General features: G+C 49.7%; 1 protein-coding gene and 1 long non-coding RNA gene across 3 annotated transcripts in view; one reads left to right on the top strand and one right to left on the bottom strand.

Moving 5' to 3' along the window:
* Positions 1–1,387: 1,387 nt before the first annotated feature.
* Positions 1,388–23,569, top strand: part of LOC103306034 (uncharacterized) — a 30,554-nt gene continuing 8,372 nt past the window's right edge. Inside the window, exons 1-2 of the long non-coding RNA XR_010594267.1 lie at positions 1,388–1,509; positions 1,700–1,823. This is a non-coding gene — a long non-coding RNA (uncharacterized LOC103306034). The remainder of the gene's footprint in view (positions 1,510–1,699; positions 1,824–23,569) is intronic.
* TAS1R2 (taste 1 receptor member 2) lies at positions 6,725–17,680 on the bottom strand. Of its 2 annotated transcripts, XM_008176063.4 has the most exons (7): positions 17,463–17,680; positions 14,229–14,529; positions 12,992–13,750; positions 11,663–11,875; positions 10,625–10,745; positions 9,340–9,342; positions 6,725–9,186 (listed from the first exon to the last, which is right to left on the bottom strand). In XM_008176063.4, the coding sequence occupies exons 1-7, from the start codon at positions 17,642–17,644 to the stop codon at positions 8,258–8,260; spliced, it is 2,508 nt and encodes an 835-aa protein (XP_008174285.3). In that variant the 5' UTR covers positions 17,645–17,680; the 3' UTR covers positions 6,725–8,257. The 2 variants fall into 2 exon arrangements, with proteins under 2 accessions (XP_008174285.3, XP_065431215.1); XM_065575143.1 differs by lacking the exon at positions 9,340–9,342.

Below are 23,569 nucleotides of genomic sequence, written 5' to 3'. Positions count from 1 at the left end.
AGGTTGTCCCAAAGAGCAGATCCCACTTCCCCTGCCTGTAGGAGGAAGGGAGCAAATTTCTACACTTCACCTCCAGTGGGTCACGTGTTGGGTCGTTACCGATGGTCCAGGATGGAGCTGCACACCGCACGTGGTTACTTATATCCAAGAAACATGTATCTGGTGCCCTGCAGAGCGTAAATATGCCCAGAGAACAGCAGAGTCCCTGCCCCCGAGGACTGCCAGCCCAAAGGCTGGGGTGGGTACAGTGTAGTGCAATAGCTTACAGAATCAGTGCAGCTGCACGTGGTCTGAGAGGTTTCCTGGACGACGTGGATCTCCAGGAGACGTCTGAGCAAGGAAAGGCAGGGCTGCAGAGCTCAGGGGGAGTCATATGCGGGGGGTTGGCTTGGGCCCAAGCTAAAGATAACACAGTCCCTATAGGGGGCTAATAACATTGTCGGCAGCTCATCATTTCCTTTAAAACACAGACTGACCTGTTTGACTAGGAAGTGATGCTCAGGACTCGTCTAAGGGAATTCAGATGTTGACAGGGAACCCCCAGCTGCAGCATGAAAAGATCTGTTACGTGCCTTGCAGCTGGTTTAATGGCAGAAATAGCTAGAACCCAGAGGTGACATGTGGGGGTCACATGCCCCCCCGATTTCTGCCGGGGTGGGAGTCGGGCTGAGCGCGGCTGAGGGGGACATGCCTGGGAAAGGCACCAGCACCTTGCACTCCCGCGGAGCCCTGCTAGGAGGCGCCAGGAGCAGGCAAGACAGACTGAGCTGGCTGCGGGTACAATAGGCCAGGGAAGGCTAAGCCTCCTCTAACCGTGGCCCCGCCCATGCTCCACCCTGAGGCCCCGCCCTCATTCCCCTCTACTCCAAGGTGGGCGGGGCTCAGAGCAGGCTGGCAGCTCAAGTCGGCCAGCAGCCCAGTGTGGGGCAGCCAGCAGCTGGGCCTGGGGTGGCTCAGGCCAACTTGGGGGTCAAACCAGTGCTCGGTCCAGGAGTTGGGCCAGCCTGGGGCAGCTGGGGCAGTGCTCCTCCGGCCGCTGGGGAGGAGACCTCCGGTCTCCGGTGGGCGAGGGGGGCACGGTAGGGGCAGGGCCTCGGGTGGAATGGGCGGGCCTGGGGGCTGGCCTCCCCAAAGTGGGGGTTCATGCGCCACCCATGCAGGGAGGCAATGGGAGAAGTGGGGAAGGAGCTGTGAGGAAAGTGGGGGGCAAGGTGGACCAGTTTGGAGACACGTCAAGCTGCACTCATTGGGTGTGAGACTCACTCACTAGCACGCTAGCTCACTCTCACACACGTTTCTAAGCTTATCTCACTCATTTGGAGCAAATATGTAAAGATTTAAACTATTTTTACTCAGGCACTGCAAGAGACAACCATACAGCCTGGACCCCAAGCATGGGGCTTAGAGCTTGGAAAGCCACTTTGCAAGCTTATGTACTGTGGCCATCATGGAGACTACAGGGCTGCAGTCTGTGGGCAGGAGAGAGGAGGCTACCCAAGGGGTTTTCTGGTGGGTGTGAACACTTGACAGTCAAAAACAAATGAGTTTGCCCAAAAAACAAGCAGGACTTGATTGAAAGTTAGCTGGTTCTGCAAAATACAGTTCAAAATTTAAACCCCACTGGACAAATTCATGGCCCTTCATTGTCCCGGTAGCAGGCAAGGCTTCTATTTTTTTTAAATGTACGCTGTATTGCCAGGTGCTGTCCTGTGGTCATCGAGGAGAAAAAGATATAACGCGTCATCTGGGGAGTGAGATACACCGCACAAGCAGAGCAATGCAATGGCTTTACAGCCACAAATTCCTTTTGCACCCGTGATAAAGTAAGTCAAATATGTTTAATAATTATGATTACTGTTGTTAATTATTATTATTATTATTATTTATTAATGCTTTCAGGGCACTTGGGTTTCCCAGCAGTAATTTGTTTGCTGACTTTTTCTTTTTTTTTTTTGGTAGTACAGTGATTTATTCCTAGTACTTTGTCGGAAACTCTGTTTGCAATGTTTTCAGAAAGTTTTGATTGTTTTTATGAATTAATTTTTATTGGGTCCAAGCTTTTCTGTTTCTTGTACAGTTTTCAATGTGTCCCGCTGAGGGTTAAATATTAATTAATTAATTTAGCCGAGGCCCTTTATCTAAGGCAACGGGATTATTAAAATACAGTATGGTACCTATAAAAAGTTACACAGACACAAACTTGCAATCCTTATATCACAAAAAAATCCACTCACTGTTTGGATCATATTGTTAACATCCGTGCCTGGTTGGATTAAAAACCTGGACTATTGGTTATTGCAAAGGACGAAAGATGAGTCCCTTTTTTAAGCAATGACCTAACACTCCACCTGGGAAGGGTCATTCTTTGGCCTAGAATCTCACTCTTTGGTGTGTAAATCTTACTCTTAAGGACAGCCAACTTTTGGCAGGTGCAATGGGTGATTAGATGGGTGAGCAAGGGGCCAGAGGTGACGTGTGGGGCGGTCATATGGCCCCCCCTTTAAATTCTGCCACCGCCACTATCATCAAGAGTTACATGTCACCTCTGCTAGAGCCTGAGAGGGGGAGACACATGCACAGAACCAAAAGCAATGCCTAGACTTCAGGGTTACAGACTCTATCTTCTACTGCAGCAGCCTCTATGCACAAGTCCCTGCTTTAGCGAGCCGGCCAATGCAGCCACCATCTACAGCACAAACATGTCACAGGGCTGCCTTAAGTGCAGCAGTTAGGCCAAGTAGCTCAAAATGGAGCCTGCTACACAATCCACTTTCACCCACCCAGGCAAAGGGAAAACAAACTGGCTGGCACTGTAGCCTGGCTGTTTCCTGCTGCCTTGTGGAAGCAGGCCCAGTTGTTGCAAGGTGGGAAGGGGTACAGTAGCTTCCTCCCCGTGACTGCTCCTGTGGTGTAGAACAGTGGTCTCCAAACGTTTTTGATCGCGCACCCCATCAGTAAAAAAATTTTGAGCACGCATCCCCTGCTCCCGGCCAAACTGTCGAAGCAAAATAAAAGCCGCTCGGACTCCCGGCCGAACTGCTGAAGGGAAAAAAAAAAAGCAACGTTGCTCTGGCGGCGCTCCTCCTGCCGCGCAACCTGAAGGATCCTCTTGCGCGCCCCCTGGGTTAGGGTGACCAGATGTCCCGATTTTACAGGGACAGTCCTGATTTTTGGGTCTTTTTCTTATATAGGCTCCTATTACCCCCTGTCCCGATTTTTCACACTTGCTGTCTGGTCACCCAACCTGGGGTGCGCACACCCACTTTGGAGACCACTGGTGTAGGACAAGCCATGTAGACTGCTCTGTTCAGTGCATGGGCTTTGGATAAAGACTGCTCTTGTGAGGTGAGACCCTGCTTCTTCTACCTTCCAGACTCCTCCTGCCGCGAGGAAAAGCCCCAAGATTCTTTCCCAACAGGTAGTTTGAGAGAGCAGGATGCCCCAGAAATCATAATGAGAATCCTAGCAGTCTCCAGCGTTGATCACAGTACATACATACATACATAAAATGCTATCTCTGGGCAAACTATTTCCTGAGGCACTCCAATTAGCTAAATCTCCCCTCCCCTGCATGAACACAAGAGCGCAATGCAGAGCCCCCCAGTTAGTTGAACCTCTCAGGCCTACCTCTTGCACACACACATAGTGAAATGCAGAGATCCTGATTAGCTGACTCCACTCCCCCTGACTGTACAATGCAGAGAGACCTCAGTTTGATGATCCCCCTCCATGTAATATGGCATAACCCCACTTAGCTCAACCCTGATTTTCTGAACCGCATATCTGTTGCTGATTCTGAAGTGCATTTATTTGATTTACCTAGAGCTTTAGCTATCCCAAGGCAATGAGATAATGGGGGTTTGTCTCAGGCACTTCGTATGCCACAGTCTCAGGGACTATCCTGCCCCTTGGACAATATTTCACTGGTATTGACATTGCAGCCAGTCAGTATTTGTGTGTATGTCTGTGTAATTACTGCATTGATACTTGAGCTGTAAATCTGCTCTGCTAGACGTATCTATGCATTTTCGTGTTGCCAGTACTCGTTATTTTACTGCAAGTCTCATGGTATTTGGCATTTTTCTTGGTGGTGAAGCTCCTGGAGTCATGTGATTGTGAGACTCTCCACTGTTTAAAGTACATTTAGATTCATAATTCCAAGGTTAGAAGACATCGTTGTGATCCTCTGATCTGACCTTGCCCATAATAATTCCTGTTTGAGCTACAGCCTATCTTCTAGAAAACCATCCAATTTTAAACTAAAAATTGCCAGTGATGGAGAATCCACCACAATCTAGCCCTTGTGGCTGTGGAGAAAAGCTTGAAAACATGACCTCTAGTGGCACGATAACCAGAAAGCAATTCAGTGACCCCAAGATTTATGATGTTTGACAATCTCATGATTTGTAAGCCAATCTCATGATTGTTGGTGCCTGATTCATGCCTTTTGCCTGCTCAGGGTAGACAATACTGAAAGCCAGAAAAACACCATCCCCTCAGTTTGGTAGAAAAATTAAATGATCTCTAAGTTCATGTCTTCTACAGTGGAATTTGCCGTGTCTTTTCCATCTCTCCCATTTATTGCCCCATCTTATTGGGTGTGCACTGCCCCTGCTTTCTCATTTGCTTTACTTTAAATCTTAAATTTCACTTGCTTGTCTCGGAACCTAACACGAAGGTCCGTTCAGTGTGAAGAATGTAGCGTGGCCCTTTGCCAGGAACAGTTCAAAGCGTTTTGACACTTGTTAATACCCCTGCAGCTTCTGTGCATTCAATCTGGGTTGCATTAGCACCATGAGCAATCTGTGGTTGGCGGAGGTGGGAGGGGGGAGGAATGACTTTGGGATCCATCCAAGAAGTGTCATACTCAATCTGGGTGCTTATAACTACTTATCTAACATGGTACATCACATGGTTTGATCTGCCAATTAGCCTCAGTCAGAGCTGCTAACCGAAAGCAGATGGATCTATACATTATCGTATGGAAAAATCTGCCACTTCCCATTTTCCCGGAGAGTGGGAGAGTCGGGCTGAATGCCCCTTCCTAAAATCACCAGGCAGCAGCAGCAGGTCTTAGGTATGCAGGAGTGAGGATGAGCAATTAAGGGTGCTCTGATGCAAAGGTGACGGAGAGGGGAGTGGGGACATGTGTAAGTACCTAGGTTGGTGGAAGGCCGGTGGCTGCTGTTGCTTCATATGGGTGTGGGACTGAACAGGAGCGAAGAAGATGCCCTTAACCTGTTTCCTCTTTATTTTGTGTGTGTTGTACGTTGGGATTATGTAAAGCAGCGGAACTAGTCCCTGCTGTCCTTCCCTTGCACCCTCCCCTCCCCTGGGGTATAAGAATTTCTGTTCCCCCATCTTGGGCAGAACGTTAGAAGCATCTGAGCAGGCAGGAGAACATCTCAATTGTCTGATCAGAACCTTGGAAATTCCCATCCCTCCCCCCTTGCAATCCTCCTTCTCGTCGCCCCACCTGCCCCAAACACATGCAGTTGCATTTATCAGCTTCAAAAAGAGAACTGTTTAAATAGCATTAAGGGCCTGATTTAAAGTCACAAAAGCCATGAAATTCAGAGTTAAGGCTAAAAATCCACTTGACACTCTGGCCTTAAGTCATAAAAGGCAGCAGCTGTGTGTTCAGAGGTGCCTGGCTTCCGAGCAGGCTGGGGGAGGGATGCAAGTCAGATCCCTTAATGAGATTTAAACGAGCTGATGGCCTGAACTCAGAAGGTTCAGAGATGCTGTTCGGATTAGCTTTGGGATGCTGATCCAAACCGCTTTGGTCTGGGAACTGGGCTGGAAAGCGTATTCTTTCCCCAGGGGCTAGGCCTGAGAAGGGCTGAGCTCTGAGAGCACAGGAGCATCTTTCGCTCCAGAATCCGGGCTGTTTGCGATGTACGCTCGCCTCTCTTGGAGCCCGAGATTGCAGGGTTGTATGAGGAGAGGCAGTGTGGTTTAGTGGGTAGAACATCAAGCTGCGAATTAGGAGATCTGGGCCACCGGCCTGCTGGGTGACCTTAGGCAAGTCACGTCCCCTCTCTGTGCCTCAGTTTCTCCTACTGCTTGTCTTGTCTATTTAGATTGTTGGAGGGGGACTGTCTCTTATTATGACTTTACAGTGCCTAGCACAACGGCACTCCAATCTCAGATAGGAGCTTTAAATGCCATCATAATCCTAAATCTGGGACCGTTAGCCCTTCAGCGAAATCGTAATGTTATCAGAGCAAATCAAGTCAGTTTTTAAAACCTTTATTATGTAGAGGAACAAACTGAAAAATGTAACAGCATCAGGTTCGTGCACCTGGAACAAGGATGTTCATTAAGTTCCAGCCATATTTGTTGGTTTGAATTAGTTGCTGTCAAGACCCCTTCCCCACTCTGAACTTTAGGGTACAGATGTGGGGACCTGCATGAAAACTTCTAAGCTTAACTACCAGCTTAGATCTGGTCCGCTGCCACCACTCCCAAAGTGCTAATTCCCTTCCCTGGGTAGCCTTGAGAGACTCTTCACCAATTCCCTGGTGAATACAGATCCAAACCCCTTGGATCTTAAAACAAGGAGAAATTAACCATCCCCCCTCCTCTCTCCCACCAACTCCTGGTGGATCAAGATCCAACCCCCTTGGATCTAAAAACAAGGAAAAATCAATCCGGTTCTTAAAAAGAAGGCTTTTAATTAAAGAAAAAGGTAAAAATCATCTCTGTAAAATCAGGATGGAAAATAACTTTACAGGGTAATCAAACTTAAAGAGCCCAGAGGAATCCCCCTCTAGCCTTAGGTTCCAAGTTACAGCAAACAGAGGTAAACACCCTAGTAAAAGGTACATTTACAAGTTGAGAAAACAAAGATAAAACTAACGCACCTTGCCTGGCTGTACTTACAAGTTTGAAATATGAGAGACTTGTTCAGAAAGATTTGGAGAGCCTGGATTGATGTCTGGTCCCTCTTAGTCCCAAGAGCAAACTCCCCCAAAACAAAGAGCACAAACAAAAGCCTTCCCCCCCACCAAGATTTGAAAGTATCTTGTCCCCTTATTGGTCCTTTGCGTCAGGTGTCCGCCAGGTTACCTGAGCTTCTTAACCCTTTACAGGTAAAAGGATTTTGTAGTCTCTGGCCAGGAGGGATTTTATAGTATTGTACACAGGAGGGCTGTTACCCTTCCCTTTATACTTATGACAGCTGCTAATCCTGCATTTTGCCAGGCCGCTTTCAAAAGCTTTTTATACCAGCTCCAAGCTAATAGTATCTTGTCTAGTTGCATAGAGTCATGTAGCAATGCACTTGGGCCTCATCAGCTAGAAGAAACTAACTCAAAATATGGACACGGCTATCCAGCTTAGGTTATTTAAGGCAAAATTTTCACTAATGGCTACCGAGTTTCGGTGCTCAGTTCAGCACCCTTTGGGGGCTCGGTTTATTTTAGGGATACTGGGCACCCACAAGTCCATGGAGTCAATGGTAACTGAAGGTGCTTGGCAGCTTTGAACACAGGGCCCCACAGACCTCTAACTGGGGCACCCAGAATTACTAGCCACTGCTGGAAATGCTGGGCCTTAATGTCTTGACCTGGGGTGAACTTTGTGACAACTTTATTGTTGGGAAGGGCCAGATCAGCCAAAGCAAAACTCTTTGTGGAAATGTATTGCTTTGGATGAAAGTTCCATTGGGAAGGTTTCTCTGGTCCAGGATGGAATTTAGGTCCTACATTCTGGGTGTGTGTGTGTAATGACCAGGGTATAGAGTCAGTCTCTTTGAATCTGGCCCAATGAAATTTATACAAAATGGAACCGCTACAATGGGAGAGACTGAGAGAGAGACTTGACATCATAGCCTGCTGGTGAGGGCATTCAGCTGGGATATGGGTATGAGGCTCTGATTCAGAGAAGGGACACGCACCTTGTACCCAGATCCCAGGGGAGTGCCCTCACTCCTGGGCTGTTGGCTAGTCTGGAGTGAGTCGCTTACTCTCTTTTTGCAGAAGACTTTGACCGGTCTAGTTCTTGTTCTGATGCAGAACCAAAACAAATGTCAAAACCTCGAGTTGTTTCGTGAAATAGAACTCTTGTTTTCCAGCCAACCCTAGTTGTTGTACGTGTTGCCTTGTTTGAGGGGGTAGGAGGGAAATTTGCAAGATTCATACAGCTGTACAATCTACTTCTTGAGGAGATAAAGACTCTCCTCCAACACAGACGGGTTGGAACTGGGCCTTCTTTCACTATGGGGACTGTCTCCATACAAAGACGAGGTACCTGGTTAGTCCTGTCTCATGGTGTAGCTCTGGATGGCAGTTTGGAAGTAAGCAGCCGTGTTGCGTTCTGGATGGAAAAATATCAGATAACACTTGGGACCAAAGTAACCCATGGAGATCCCAAGCAAATTGATTACCACGCCCATGGCATCGCAGATGGTCACCAGCACAGCACTGTACACAGACATGACCAGGAAAATGGCAATCCCGGAAACGGAATAGCAGGTCATGCACAGTGTGATGTACTTGGCTTCATTGTAGTTCTTGGGAAGCTCCTTGCCCATGTAGGAAAAATAAAAGCACAGAATAGAGAGACATGTATCTAGACTGCTGTTCATTAACAAGGCCAACTTGTAGCTCTTGTTGCATTGCAGCACTACTAGAGAGGGGTCGTCCTTCAGATCTACCAGAACTGGAGCAGGAGGGTTGATGATAATGTTGGTCACAATGATGGCGACTTTCAGAGCTAAAATTACGGTTATAAAAATGTACTGGCCGTTGTACTTCGTCCAGTAGCTGTAGGCTTTGGGCAGCCGGGCAGCCATCTTGAAAATGCTGATGATCTGGAAGGACCTGACGGTGATGCAGGAGATGCACACGGTGAAGCAGAGGCTGAACACTGTTTGCCGGCACACGCACTTGAACTCTGTCGGGATTCCTATGTACATGGGGACGTTGAGGAAACCGATGATCAGAGACACCAGCATGAGGAAGCACATCCTGCCTCCTGCGGACTTCACCACAGGGGTTTGCGAATGAATGGCAAATGTGACCGATATGACTAGAGTGGCTATGAGGCCCAGCGCCGAGAATAGCAGCAACACCACTGAAGTGCGTTCTTGCCATTCCAGATATTTCACAAGCCTTGGATAGCACTCTTGACTTCTGGCACTGGACCACTGGTGAGCTGGACAAGGCTGGCAGTTGTACGGGTCTGCAAAACAAAACGTGGTGTTTCTGAAAAACCCTAGCAAGGGCTGTCTTGTCTGTAAATAGTCAATATGTCTGGTAAGAGCATAACTGATGGGAGCGATGCTAAAGGTTTTGCACCCATACTAGCTCAGGCTGCTGTCTTGTCAGCTCTCACTAGCTAAGCAGGGTCAGACCTGGTCAATTCTGGATTGGGAGACCTCCATGGGAACCCCAAAGTAGTGGTGGTTGTACAGTAGCTAAAACTCTTCTTTCTGATTAACATGTGACCCAGTGCTGTAAGTTTGGTCTTAGGAGTACACTGTGCTGTAGGAGGTGAAGTCATTCAAATGAGAGGTAAAGCCACTAACGGTCCTTAGTGATCCCATGGGTTTGTTTTGGTTCATTTTTCTTTGCAAGTGTAGGGATTTTAACCCTAGTGTCTTGGCTAAATTCCAGTCTGGGTAATTGCATTCTACATCCCAAAATTCCCCCTGAACTTGAAGTTGGAGTCAGTGTTCCTTTTCCCTCCTGCTGGAGTAATTTCGTTGTGCACCGTTACCCTATTGTGTTCCACCCTAGAAGTGACTGCACTTCAACGGTGGCCACATTTCCTCAGAGTACATAGTTTGTCAAGCTTCTTGGAATCCTTCAGGATAGACGGTGCTATGCAAATTTAAGATATAAATAACACCTAAGGTCTTCTATTTGAGGATCTCACATGACATTGCAAACATTAATTTAAGCTTCCCAGCTCCCCGATAAGGTAGGGTGTTATGAAATCCATTTTACAGATGCAGAAACTGAGCCACAGCGAAGCCATGTAACTTGCCTACCGTCAAGTGGTGAATCACTGTTAGAAGTGACAATGGAAGTCAGGTCTTCTGACTCTTCATCCCCTTTTCTAACTACACCTCTACCCCCATGCCAGCTCCCGCTCCCTACACACACACATACCACACACAGAGAATCTGAATCCGTGAGAGGAAGCGTGGCCTTGTGGGGATTATTACTACAGTAATGGAGATCTCGGCCGAGACTGGGGCCCCATTGTGCCAGCTAATGTAAAAACACATAGTGAGAGGCAGTTCCTGCCCAAAAGAGTTTACAATCCCAATGAAAAAGACAAAGGAAGGATTTATTATCCCATATTATAGATATGGGACTGACGCCCAGAGAGAACTAAGTGACTTGCCCAAGGGCACACCGGAAATGTGGCAAGGCCAGGAACTGAAACCAACTCTTCTGGGTAGGAGATTCATTCCTTTCATAGATTCTCGGACCAGATGGGACCATTAGATAATCTAGTCTGACCTCCTGCATAGTGCAGGCCAGAGAGTCTCACTCAGCTACCCCTATCTAGAGCCCATTAACTTAACTATAGGCCTTCTGCAGGGAACCAGCACTGTCGGATTGATATGAAAACAAGGTGCATTTAGGCTTGTACGTTGCATTTTCCTTACCTTTGTTGTTGAGGAAAGTCCCTGCTTCACAGTCGATACACTTAAAACAGCAGCTGCTAACGCTTATGGGCTTCCTCCGCTGCCCGTACTCACACTCCTGGGAACAGACTGAAATGGGGACCTGGGTAAAAGGGAATTGGAGGAAAACAATGACGATCTCATAGCAACTTCCAGGTGAGTCGGAAGAACTTGTAAATGTTCCATAATAGTTGGTATCCAATTCCAATTCAGCCACAGCATAGACAGGAAAAGGGATACACAGCTGGGGTAAAGCCAACCAAACAATATGCTTTACCTTTAAATAGGGAGCAGGGTTTAGACTGGGTCCCTCTTGGGATTCAGCCATCAGTTACACGTACCTGCTATAACTTTACCGGCAAGTTTACCGTGTTCCAATGGCAAAGAGCCAGGGATTGATTTCTTGGGATGGCCATAAGCAAAACATTCCTAGGATCAATCTAACTACTGCATCACCTTTAAATAGAGAAGAGGGATGGGCATAGCCACAAAGGCAACACTCATCTGGGAATAACCTCACGAGCCACCGGATGTCGCTGTTGTACCAGACAAACAGCTGGAGGAACATTCTTCTGGCAGGAGGCAATTTAGAATATTAAAGCAAAGAGCCAGACTTTCAGGCCTTGTGTGTTTATGCACAAGTCTGGCACACACAGCCCCTTCTGACCACTTTTTTTGTCGCCTGTCATTTTGTTGCCCAAGTGATAGGATTTACGTGCTCGAATCCCATTTGTGTGTGTAACTATGGCACAATAATCCCTAGCGTCTATATAGCACTTTACATTCGAAGAGTTCAAAGCACTTGACAACGGAGGTCAGTATCATTCTCTCTGTTTTACAGATTGGGAAACTGAGGCACAACGCGGGGACGTGACTTGGCTGAGATCACCCAGCATGCCAGTGGCAAATAGAACCCAGGTCTAGCTCTGTACTCTATCCACTAAGTTCTACTGCCTTGGGTTTTGCTCATGTAGATCCATGACTTTCCCACATGTGTGATAATGGGTGGAGGGAACTTGCCATGTTGTTTGGGGTGTGCCAGGAGATGTTCTGGGTGGTGAACAGCAGCTTCTGGTTCTTTGTGCTGTAGGAGGCGATTTTCTGAAAAGGGTGGTTGGGTTGGTCCCACTTCCACTGGATGATCTCGAAGCTGTTTGGAGTGTTGCCTTTCTCTCTGAAATTGATCCTCTTGTCGAGCAGAGAGAAGTCCACGCGCTTCACCTCTGGCACTAGCTGCAAATGGAGAAGGATGAGATGAACAGTGCACGCGTCCTGCTAGGCACTGAAGTTAGAGATTGGGGTCACTTCCTGAACGTCTGGTTCTGCTCGGAAAAGAGACGTTGCCTCAGGAGCAGCCCATGGGTTTTTTACTTGGTAATTCCAGGTCAAATGCTCTCGGTCAGCAGAAATTTTCTTCTAAGAGCCAACATGGCAAACTCACCCTTGGATCAGAAAGTCAAACTGGGCTCTTCTGGCTCACATATCCCCAAAGATTCTGCAACTGGGACTCGATCAACCAGGCTGATGCATGAGTCAGAAGAGAAGCCAGCTCGCTCCCTTGAACTGTGTTGGCTTTGCAAGAGATCTAAAACCCCTGCCACTCGTGTTCATGCTGAGCAGTATCTTGCATCCCATTGATCACAATGGGACTGCTGGTTGAGTAAGGGGAGAGAGTGGCAGATTCTGCCATCCTCGCCCTGGGCTGTGGGATGTGGATCTGACTCTCTGAAGACCCTGGAGCAGGTCTGTTGAGTAAGACGTTGCCGTTTTGACACCCACTTTGCAGAACAGAACTGCGCTCCAAAAGGTGCTGCAGGAAGTGGTTGTGGTAAATGCCGTAATGTTGCTGTTCCTGTGAGTCAGTGCGGACCCCTGCCACACACGCCCAGTGCGGTGTTTGTGTGCGGTGGGCACTGTTCTCACAGAAATCCCGTCCTTTGGATGGGGGGCCAAAATTAGACTAGGGTAAGGGCATGTACACCTGCATAGAGGTGGGCTCTCTGCCCTAGCGTGAGTTTGGGACTCGGTACCTGCTGTCATTCTGCAAAAGTTCCTTTGACCAATTGAGCTGGATGCAGGCGCGATCTATCTGTCCCTGCTAAGCAAGGAGTCTGTGCTTCTGGGACAACCACATGGAACTGGGGGCAAGCTATTCTGCAACATGGACAGTTGTCATCTGACCCATCTGATGCAGACCACCAAGCAGCCATCAGAGACTAACACCTTTCTGTTCCTAGCCACATGGACTGGAGGGAAAAGGTTCTACAGCACTCTCCCAATGCCCCAAGCCATGTGGTCCCGCGCCCTTAAAACATGGCTTGGATTTCTCAATGCAAGCATGTAGCCAACCTGCCAGGGGTAAACCATCCGCTTGTGGCATCCTGTGGTATTGCAGCCCAGCAGCCTGTGCAAAGCGTGAGCCACGATGTAGACAGAAGAGTAGACGCTGAAGTCTGTGCGCTCCCCTTGGGCCCTCATAGTCTGGTCTGCGTCTCGGGCAGCTCCGAGGCACTGGTCGCACGCTTGATTGCACGTAGTTTGGTCACTCGCCTGCCCATTGTCGTCTTTTGCCAGGCTGACCCTGAAGTCATCAAAACCAGGAATGGAGAATTCTTTTGCTGCCACCCCCAGGATGGTGCCCACCCTCCAGAGGTCAGTGATGTTGTACAAGGTGGGCTCAATGGCCCAGGCTTCGGCGGCAATCCACACCAAATCCGTGACATTCTGGCGGACAACTTCTTGGAAGAAGAACGGTAGCGTCATCTCCAAGGACAGGACGATGACCACGTTAGCCGTACTGTGGATGACCTTGCTGACGATGGCCTTGATCTTTCCCTGCAACTCTAGTGGGAGCAGCTCGCTGCTGCGGGGAACCGGGATGACGTCCTGCATTGCCACGCAGATCCCGGTAGCCCTGGCCCACAGGAGCTTCAGGTTCTGCCGCCCGTAATCATCGTCGCTGTACAGAACGTTGATCCAGTTCCACTGGAACTCCTTCAGCAGGAGCACCATGGCCACAATCTGCTGCTCCATGCTGGAAATGGCGCGGAAGGCACTGGGAAAGCGTTCGCGGTCGTTCAGCTCATTAGTGGTTGCCCTGTAGGAGATCTAGGGGCAGGGAGGAACAGGGAAGGGACAAAGTGAATATACAGACATGACTTACACCTGGTACAACAGCTTTGGCGTCGTTGGACTTGTACAGGGTGTATTGACTTAGGGATTGGTTTTCTCTGGAGTGCAGACTTAATGCTGTCATAATGCACAAATTAGGGGCTGGTCTAACTACAGAAATGGAGCGTGTCTGAGATCCAGAAAGCCAGGAGATGCCCAAGTGAGAAGTCCAGCAGCAGCACTCCGCACATCTGGTGTGATTTATGTATAAAGTGACCAGATTATCCCAATGAAAATATGGGATGCCTGTTGCTTGCCACCCAATGGGGAGCATGTGACACAGGGAGGTTTGAGTGTGCTGAAGCTACAGGGGGCTGACTCACTTCAAACCAAAGCGCAGGGGATATGTTCATGAAATCGTTAGTGAGGCAAGCCCGGGAAGGTTTGTCCAGCCCTAATATGGGCACCAACGTACCTGTGGAATGAAGAAAAGACTCAATACGTGGGCCACCATAACAGCTGCTTGTGAAGAGTCTGGGCCAATAACAGCCAGCACCCGGGGCTTGTAGTGTGTATAGTTATTTTGCAGCTGCACCACAGAGTGCTCGTTGGCGAGGAAATACAAGATGGGGTGGATGGAGTTGGTGAAATAACAGACGTCGACCATCTCGTAGCCTAGGGAGACACCAGGCAGCAGAGTACTGGAATTGTTGATCTGCTCCACTGCGAACCTCATGGCCCGGAGGTGGCTGTAGCTTGCTATCTTCAGTTTGTACCTAGGAGGAATGTAAAACGATGAGCGATGGGTGCAGGAACCCATCCAGTGAGAGAACACGTCTGGCTTTGGGCTTATGCAGCGAGTCTCAAAGAGGATGCCCTCCCTTAGTGTTGTATAACACTGCAGGCTGAGGACCCTGGGCCCAACTCTGTAAGGTGCTGAGAACGCATAACTCCCACTAGCTTCAGGATTGGGCCCCAAATTCTACCCTGAATATAGCGCTCCTATAGGAGTCAATGGGAGCCAGGTGGGTAATGGGCCATCATTATGGGAAGCAGCGTGGTCTGTTGGACAGAGCACTGGAGTGAGACTCGGGGGACCGGGATTCTTTTCCAAGCTCTGCCACTGACCTGCTGGGTGACCTTGGCCAAGTCAGTTCCCTTCTCCATGCCTCAGTTTCCCATTTGTAACACAGGGATAACGATAATGACATCACTTTGTAAAGCGCTGTGGGATCTACTGATGAAAAGTTCTATATAAGAGTTAGGGTTTGTTGTTATCAGGGTTTGAACCCCAACCCCTCAGCACAGGCCTCTACCAGTTGAACTACAGGAGTAACTTCCTTAGTTAGTGTAGTAGGCTGTTATCCTCTAGCGGTCCAGCCACCAGTGGGGAGATGTGACACACACTCTGCTAGTTTCTTATGCTTGCCACTAAAGGCAGGATTATAACTGTTTTCCTCCACCACCTGGGCCAAGATTATCTTCTGGTTAAGATCACGTGACTGGAAGCCAGGCCTTTAGATTTCTAGAGTGAGCCCTGCTGCTGACTTTGAGCACTTCACCTCTCTGGGCATCATCCCACTCCCTGCCAAAATGGGTGTCATTGCAGGATCATGAAGCTTAATTCATGCTTGGGAAGGGCTTTGAGATCTTTGGATGAAATGCACTATGCAATGTGAGTGAAATTCAGCCCTAAACAGGACCTATGTACCACTTATAATATATGGAGATATATACCTACCTCATAGAACTGGAAGGGACCTTGCAAGGTCATCAAGTCCAGCCCCCTGCCTTCACTAGCAGGACCAGTTTTTTTGCCCCAGATCCCTAAATGGCCCCCCTCCAGGATTGAACTCATCACCCTGGGTTTAACAGGCCAATGCTCAAACCACATCCCTCCCCCCTAAGCCCCACTGGGGTGGTGCACAGCCCTTGTGCTTGCATTTCACCCCATAAGCCTAAGTGCAAAGTGTTCTGATTGGCGCTGGCTGGCTGCAAAGGGGGTACATGCTGTCCCCATCCAAGAAGTGGCACAGCTTGTGTGCTCCTGCTGCATCTTGCGGAGCTCTGGGGAAGCATTGTGAATACCCTTCCTGAGGCCGAGCGGCTCCCCACTGCCTCCAGCATGGAACCTGTGACTTAACAGCACAGTCTGGCCTGGTGTCCTGTCCTTCGTCAGGCAAAACTCCTCTTGAAGTCAGTTTGGTGGTGGGGAGGGCCCCCGTTTGGCCTGATGTGCCCGGGTAAAAGTTGGGAGGTGAGAGGAGAAATTGCACAGGCCTGAGCAAAGAGCTTAGGAAGCGTCCCTTAGGAGTTCAGCTGTGCTGTGTGTCCCGGGGGCAAAAGTCCCGATGAACACCTTCAGGAGTGTCTGATTTGGGAATGCTGGCCATCAGCAGCGGTCAAGGTGCACTCCTGAGTAGGCTGCCAGCTAAGGGTATGTCTACACTGCCACCGGAGGTATGATTGCAGCGTCAGTAGGGCCTACCCGAGCTAGAGTTGATGTAGCCAGTGTAATCCACACACCTCCCGGGTGTGGTGCTTCGCCCCTCTAGTGGCACCGAGACCACTTAGAGATTAATGAGTCTGCTACAGCCTTAGCTAAGAGCCATGTGTCTTTTAGCTCAGACAGGAGAGGATCATTAATCTCTAAGTGGTCTTGGTGCCACTAGAGGGGACGGAGCACCACACCCGGGAGGTGTGTGGGTTACACTAGCCATCTGAATAAGTACCCAGGGTCCTGGGCAGGCTTGTACAGCCTCCGCTGAAACCCATGCTGCTGCAGCTTCACTGCTATGCCTAAAAACCTTTTGAGGGTCTAGGCCTAAGTGACTTGCCTCTGGTCACACAGGGAATCTGTGGCAGAGCAGAAGATTGAACGTTGGTCTCCTGACTTCCCATGAACCAGCCTTCTGCCCCTGTTCATTATGCTGGGTACTGGGTGTACACATAGTATGCAAGAGACCCTGCCCTGAAGAACGCACAATTTAAATAGACAAGACAGACCATGACTGGGATTCGAAGCAGAGGCAGAGGGAGACAAAGTGACGTACCCAAGGTCACACAGCAGGTCAGTGGCAGAGCCAGGCTTGGGCCTGAGGTCTCCTGGCTCCCAATCCAGTAGCCTGTCCACTGGCCCATGACGAGCAATCCCTCCTCCTGGACAGACCCATTAGCCTGAATGGGTCTGCTTGGATGAGCAAGAACCATTTGTTTAAGGAGTGGGATGGAAAAGGGCTTGCACAGCCAGGCCGTGATAGACTAGCAAAACATCACGAGAGATCCATTTCAGCTGTTAAACAGCTGATCAGTTTTGTTTCATTTGACGCATCTGCGGTGACACCAGATATTTGAATAGAGATTGAGGGCCACCACTTTCAAACATGGGTGGTTAATTTTGGACACCTAATGGCCTCCTTATCGGATGGGCTGAGTTCCCCTAGCTCTCATTAAAGCCTGTGGGAGCTCATCACTTCTGACAAGGGGGCTGCTGGTTTAGGTGCCTGTAGTCCAGCACTTAGGCGTGAAAGTTTTGGCTGAAATGCTTTGTCCCCGGTCACGCGCAGGAAGTCTGTGGCAGAGCGAGGAAAAGAACCCAGGTTTATGAGTCCCCGCTAGGTGCCTCAGCCACAACCAATGCTGGCTGCAGTGCGGCCCCAAACTCTTTCATCGCCCTCCCCAGCCCCGGCGACACCCGTTTCCTACTTACGCTTGACAGGTGGGTACCGCCGAGTGGCTGAGATGGGGGCTGCTCATCGTTTCAGTGTGCAGCGAGAAAAGCCCCCCGAGGAGGTAATCCCCAGCCAGATGGAAATCGGAATACTGCGTCTCTGAGACTGCCACGGTCAGCAAGACGCTAACGCACATAGCGATCACCCCTGTGCTCCTCATGGTTCTATGGTGCCTTCATAACCAGCTGCTGAGGAGCGCCCAGAGTAGGTTTCTTGCCCGGGCTCTGCCAGTCGCTGGGTCTGGTGCTCGTTTTCACAAATTTCTGCTGACTTATTTACATACATTTCAGGGGCCAGCCCGAAAGGATTTGTGTGTGTTTACATTTTTCATGGACTATTGCATTGCCATGGGCAGTTAAAGCCAGCAAGGGCTGTGCATCAGATGGGACACTCCTTGCTTGGAAGAGGAAATGCCTGTTAGAAGGCAATTATTGTAACGCCAGTGTTTGTTAAGGGACTGCACTGCTGTGCATTTGCCAGCGCTCTGCAGAAATCCATCATCGAGTGGGAGGCAGCGTAGCCTAATTGATAGGGTTACTGGCCTGGAGATCTGGGTTCTGATCTTCGTTTAGCCACTGGCCTACTGTATGAGCCTGGGCAAGTCTCTTCGCTTCCCTGTACATCTGTACAGGTTGAGACTTGGAAGACGGTGGCGTGTGTAGTCATTTTCCCTGCCCCTGTGTAATCAGTTTCCTCTATTTTAAAGAAATATATATATATATATATATATATATATATATATATATATATATATATATATATATATATATATATATATATATATATATATATATATATTTAGAATAGGAAAACATGTTTACAAAGCCCCAACAATTAACAGGGAGACTCAAGAGCAGGCATGGGATCCGCAGACGACATTTATTTATTTAGGGTCCACATTTACAGTACCATCTAGTGATTTTGGGGTGTCTTAAAGTCTGGGCATCACAATCAGAGGCACTGTTTAAAGAGGGCTGATTTTCAGAAAGTGCTGAGTGCTAGCCTCTCGAGAATCTTAAAGGTGGCTACATTTGGGGCACCCAGAATCACTAGCTTGGGCTGAGTTGTGATGGTATCACTTTAAATATGGCTAGTGGCGGAGGGGGGTTGTTTCTCCTGTAACACCTCCTTGAAAATTAGCTTCATGCAGGACCCTTGGCTTGACGCAGGACCCTGTGTGCGCTCAGGATATCGTACCCTAAACACAAGCTGATATTGAGCACTGATGGCTGAGGAGGTCGACCGCAGCTCTTCAAAGCCGCTCTTGTGAGCAATGGCTGAGATGTTTCTTGGCAGAAAAAGTCATTTTGATTAAATCAGTTTTTTTTCCCCACGATCATTTCAGTTTTAACATAATTTCATTTTGGAAAAAAATGTGGGGGGGGGGACAAAAATGTCAAAAGGTAGTTTCATCCCAATTTTTTCCCCCCCAATATCTTGAAATGTTTTGCAATCTGTTTTCTGATCCAGGTGACTTCTAGATGCTGTTGTAATACAACTAATAAGTAGAAGCCCTTACTCCAAACCCCTGTGTAAGGGGACAGTTGGCCACTGACTAAAATTTAGTTGGGTGGGGGGGTTGGTTGGCTAGCTCCCAGTACCAAAACAAAGGGGAAGGGTCGATGGGAAATCAGGACCCTGAGACGGGCAGTCCCCAGGGGCAATGGGGAGAGGCCAACGCTCCACGCCAGCCTGATTGAGAAAGCAGGCAGGCTAATGAGAGAGTCAGGAGGCCCGGGGTCCCATCCTCCACGTGTGAGCTGGAACTGCCTGGCCGGGGCGAGCTAAGGAGAGAGCAGGAGACGGAGCAGAGCTGCGCCCGCGCCAGCCTGAGCCAGAGAAGTAGCCCAGGGAGCTGCTCTGGAGGCAGAGCGACAGCAGCGCAGAGTGGGGCTGGAGCAGCAAGGGGTAGGGTGACCAGATGTCCCGATAGTCAGGGCTTTGTCTTATGTAGGCGTCTATTATCCCCTGCCCTGATTTTTCACACTTGCTATCTGGTCACTCTAGCAAGGGGGGACCCTGGGCAGTGGGCCCAGCTCAGGGAGATGCCCCCCGGCCAAGATGGCTTGCAGGCCAGATTTGTGGGGCGGTGGCTGGTGCTGGGAAGAAGGGCCCTGCCACCTAGAACAGGGGAGGGCAAACTACGGCCCATGGGATTGCCAGCCCCATGGCGCAGCAGGGCTAAGGCAGGTTCCCTGCCTGGCCTGGCCCTGCGCCGCTCCCGGAAGCGGCTGGTACCATGTCCCTGCGGCCCCTGGGGGAGGGGCAGGATGGAGGGCTCCATGCGCGGCCCTCGCCTGCAGGCACTGCCCCCCGCAGCTCCCATTGGTTGGGAATGGGGAACCGCGGCCAATGGGAGTTTCGGTGGTGGTACCCACAGGCGAGGACAGCACACGGTGGAGCCACCTGTCCCACTCCACCCCCAGGAGCCACTGCTGGACATGCTGGCCACTTCCGGGAGCGGTGCGGGGCAAGGGCAAGCAGGGAGCCTGCCTTAGCCCTGCTGCGCGCCACTGCCACCCCGGAGTCTGCACACTGAACCCCTCCTGAACCCCAAACCCCTGCCCTGAGCCCCCAACCCCCTGCCTGAGCTCCCTGCCGCATCCTTCCTGCACCCCAACCTCTTGCCATGGGCTCCTTCCTGCACCCCAACCCCTTGCCCTGAGCCCCCTCCCACACACTGCACCCCCTCCTGTACCCCCTCCTGCACCCGTGCCCTGAGCGCCTGCTGCATCCCAACCCCTTGCCCTGAACCCCATCCTGCACACCGCACCGCCTCCCACACCCTGCACTCCCTCCCACACCCCAACCTCCTGCCCCAGCCCTACATTCATGGCCCTGCATACAATTTCCCCATCCAGATGTGGCCCTCGGGCCAAAAAGTTTGCCCACACCTGACCTAGAACCTGAAGGCATGTGTCCAAGCAAGTGTCCGACCCGCAGCATCCTTGCAGCACATCCAGGGCCTGAGAAGGCCTGGGACATGTGAGGGACAGACTGAACTTCCCTTATGTTCCAGAGACGGCTGGTTATGATGTCCCCGTGCCGCAGAGTGGGGTGACGAGTTTTCCTTTAACCTTTTCCTTTTTTTTCCTTATGTTTTTTTTTAATTGGTTGCTGTTTAATAAATTGTATTTGCTTTGAACCGTATGCCATGATCAGTGGGTCAGGGAAGTGTCCAGAGCACCCTGGAGCGGGGGACACCCTAGCCCCTGTCCTAAGTGACCATGACAAGGTGGGGAGTCGAGCCTCCAGGAATCCTGGGCCCAGCCTTGTCAGGGTTACAAGGTCTCTGCCACCCACCCAGGAGAGTGGAAGGGGAAGGTCCTTGTGGTCAGGCGGGCCTCTGGGTAAAGGAAGTGGGAGCGAGGACTCAGATCTTTTCGTTAGCCCATTTCACCGGGGCAGTGTATAAACCAGGAAAGTCCCCCCACAATAGCAGGACCATTCCCCTGCTTGCACCTGTACCACACAGACCCAAACCCTGCCCTCTTTCCCCCTGAATAGGAAAAAGTGCAACTAAGGCAAACACAAAATTGCATGGTTTGAAGGCAGAATGCTTTTTAGTACCCTTGTTTTTAGACAACTTTTTAAAAACTTGCTTTAGTTTTTTTGTTCTGTGCACAGATGTAGTCCTGGGCCATGACTGGAGTTCCTAGACACTATGATAAGACAATAATAATAAAATTAAAGCCCTCAGCCTAAACTGACCCTTTCCTTTTTACCCATTGCGTGCAAAGCACCAGTGCCTTCACCATGGAAATGTATTCGTAGCTCACATTTGCATCGGATTTTGTTTGTGTGCATGTTAAACAGGACCATGAGCTGGTAAAATTTGTTCTTGAAGTCAAAGGCTGGGAATAGACTAAATGTAGGGAACATCCATAAGAGGTAGGTTGTTGTTTGCAGATAGCGACATGAGGACATATAGGCAGTTGTGTTTTAAAGCCTACATTTTCAGTGCAGCCATAACCAGGCCTTCCTTTTATTGTGTGCTGCATTGTGCTTGCAGTTTGGAGAGGCAGCAGTCTGCTTAATAGGGTACTGGACTAAGAGTCAGCAGCGCAGGTTCAACTCCTAGCCCTGCCTCTGATCTTGGGCAAATCACTGCCTCAGTTTCCCCTAGTGCTCTTCGTCTTGGCTATTTAGACTGTAAGCTCTTCAGGATAGGGGACTGTCTCTTAGTATGAGTTTATACAGTACCTACTCCCTCCAGGTGCTACCATGATGCAGATAAGTAATAATAAACTGCCCAGTTTGTTAGCGCAATCAAGAATTTAGGCATCTAAGTGTCCTAAACTGCATTCACAAAAATGGAGGCCAGCATCTGAATGTCTGGTCCTAAAACAGTGGGAGATGCTAATTTAGGGCCTGATTTTGCAGCCCCAATTCACACTTGAGATCTACTTTACTTCATGAGTAGCCCAACGTGATTGAGGGTGTCAGAACTGGGCCCTGGATCTGTGGTCTGGTACCCAGATCAAGATTTATTATAACCCACGGTTCTGTGTGTTCACCTCTCTGCCCAGTTTAGCAAGGATGTGATTCTGCTACTGTTCACAGGATCTTTGGTCAAACTGCAGAGACTCGACATTTTATCTCCAGAGGCCCCTGGTTCAATCCCTGGCATCCATCAAGATGGTGGGGTCATGTTACCATAACCAGCTGTAGGAGATAACGTGACTAAACAACTGGAAACCTGAAAGTCGGTGAAATGTTCAGCTTGCCGACCCTAGTGGAGCAGGGGTGAAAAGGGCTTTAGGAACATGAACTAGGAACGCCTTGAACCAGTAGGATGACCAGAGAGCCAACTTGAAAAATTGGGATGGGGGTGGGGGTAATAGGGGCCTGTATAAGACAAAGCCCTGAATATCGGGACTGTCCCTATAAAATCGGGACATCTGGTCACCCCCTATGCAGCAGCCTGCTATGGTGAAGTACTGCACTCTCTTCTCTTACTGGCAGGAGATGCAGAGTCAGAGAGCAGTGAAGCGAGTAGCAAAGTCAGGACTAAATGAAGGATCTCTCGGTTTGTCGGTAATATGCTCAGGCCTTCCTGCTCTTCTTGTTTTGGGATTGCCTGCATGTGGATCTGTTGTGGCCCTGCCAGATCCTGAGATTAGTGCATGCGCTCGCTCTCTCACACGCTCTTGTGGGAGATTTCACCAGCAGTGAAAATGTTGTGTATGTGTGTGAGGGGGAGAGAACAAATGACATGTTGGGGGGTGGACTGGGGTGGGGAGAGTGGAACCACCATCCACACCCACCCCAGTAGTCGCCCCTAATGGGGAATTCCTTCAATCGAGGCGCTGCGACTCAGTAGTGACGTAAATGACTCTGAACTTCATCGATCACATCTGCACTACACGGGTAACCACACAGCCTGGACTAGACTTTCAGAGCCCTGCAGTGTAGCCTTGGACTCCGTGTAAAACTTGGGTTGGACTCCCGGGGAATTGGGGAGGAGGAAGGGGCACAGTCTTTCTCCTTTTGGCTGTTCCAAAGACAGGGTCAGAGATACGGAGAGGAGGGCATATTTGCCATTTTCCCAACCTCAGAGATTCCCCATCTGTCTGTAGTGGCTGTCTGCACTGGTACAATGTTAGGTAGCTGCTCTGTACTGAAGTTTGATACTCAGGAGAAAGTATCTCTTGGCCCAAGGTATTTCACTGCCGCGCTGTGATGTTGCCTCTAGTCTTTTATCCCCTCTCACTGTATTCCTAGCCATAATCCTCGATTGCTGGCGGAACTGATCTGTATATAGGTTGGTTGGTTTATACAAAATCCAGCCTGATTATGACTTTCCATGAGGCTACATGTTCCGTGGGAGAGGTAACATCTCTTATTGGCTCAACTTCTGTTGCTGAGAGAGACAAGCTTTTGAGCTTACATAAGAATGTCCAGACTGGGTCAGACCAAAGGTCCATCTAGCCCAGTATCCTGTCTTCCAACAGTTGCCAGTGCCCCAGAGGGAATGAACAGAACAGGGAATCATCAAGTGATCCATCCCCTGTCGCTCATTCCCAGCTTCTGGCAAACAAACTATGGACACCATCCCTGCCCATCCTGGCTAATAGCCATTGTT

This window comes from Chrysemys picta, chromosome 21 (assembly GCF_011386835.1).
Source record: "Chrysemys picta bellii isolate R12L10 chromosome 21, ASM1138683v2, whole genome shotgun sequence".
Classification (NCBI taxonomy): domain Eukaryota; kingdom Metazoa; phylum Chordata; order Testudines; family Emydidae; genus Chrysemys; species Chrysemys picta.
This window is presented reverse-complemented; position numbering and strand designations above follow the sequence as displayed.

Coding starts and splice junctions, on each gene's coding strand:
- TAS1R2 (XM_008176063.4), bottom strand. CDS start 17,644: ATGAGGAGCACAGGGGTGATCGCTATGTGCGTTAGCGTCTTGCTGACC. Junction 13,751..14,228: donor GTCTTTTCTTCATTCCACAG/GTACGTTGGTGC, acceptor CCCTGCCCCTAG/ATCTCCTACAGGGCAACCAC. Junction 11,876..12,991: donor GGATGGTTTACCCCTGGCAG/GTTGGCTACATG, acceptor CTCCATTTGCAG/CTAGTGCCAGAGGTGAAGCG.